The following is a 403-nucleotide window of genomic DNA, read 5'->3' on the forward strand; positions in this document are numbered from 1 at the left end:
TCCGCGCGGGGCGGGGGTGGTGGGGGTGCGGATGGGTCCCGGGCTCCCTACGCGCCCGAGAGAGAGGGCGTCAGGAGCAGCCCGGGGCGGAGGGCCGGCAGGGCCGCTCCAGGGACGGAGGCGGCAGCCTAGAATGCAGCGCCTGCCCCGCAAGGCCGCGGCGCGCTCCCTGCCCGCGGTGCGCGGCCCGTACCGACTCTTCCAGGCCGAGACCCGGTCCAGCGCTTCCTGCTGCAGCCGGCTGTCCCCGCAGTACAGCCCCACCATCACCTGGTCCCACTCCGCCCTGCCCCTCCACGCCACCACAGTCCGCAGCGGCCTGAGCCGCTTGCGGGCCGGGGACAGGCACCGCCGCCCGCGGCGCCACGCCAGCTCCGCGGCGCCCGCCATTCCGCCGCCGCTC

General features: G+C 77.9%; 1 protein-coding gene across 4 annotated transcripts in view; it reads right to left on the reverse strand.

Annotated features, from left to right (window-relative positions):
* Positions 1-394, reverse strand: part of LAS1L (LAS1-like (S. cerevisiae)) — a 56,162-nt gene extending 55,768 nt beyond the window's left edge. For all 4 annotated transcript variants that reach the window (XM_010572345.1, XM_010572346.1, XM_010572342.1 and 1 more), the window contains exon 1: positions 194-394. In XM_010572345.1, coding sequence (XP_010570647.1) covers positions 194-390 — 197 coding nt within the window. In that variant the 5' untranslated portion in view covers positions 391-394. The remainder of the gene's footprint in view (positions 1-193) is intronic.
* Between the last annotated feature and the right edge of the window lie 9 nt (positions 395-403).

This window comes from Haliaeetus leucocephalus, unplaced genomic scaffold (genome assembly GCF_000737465.1).
Source record: "Haliaeetus leucocephalus isolate CR32 unplaced genomic scaffold, Haliaeetus_leucocephalus-4.0 Scaffold340, whole genome shotgun sequence".
NCBI classification, from domain to species: domain Eukaryota; kingdom Metazoa; phylum Chordata; class Aves; order Accipitriformes; family Accipitridae; genus Haliaeetus; species Haliaeetus leucocephalus.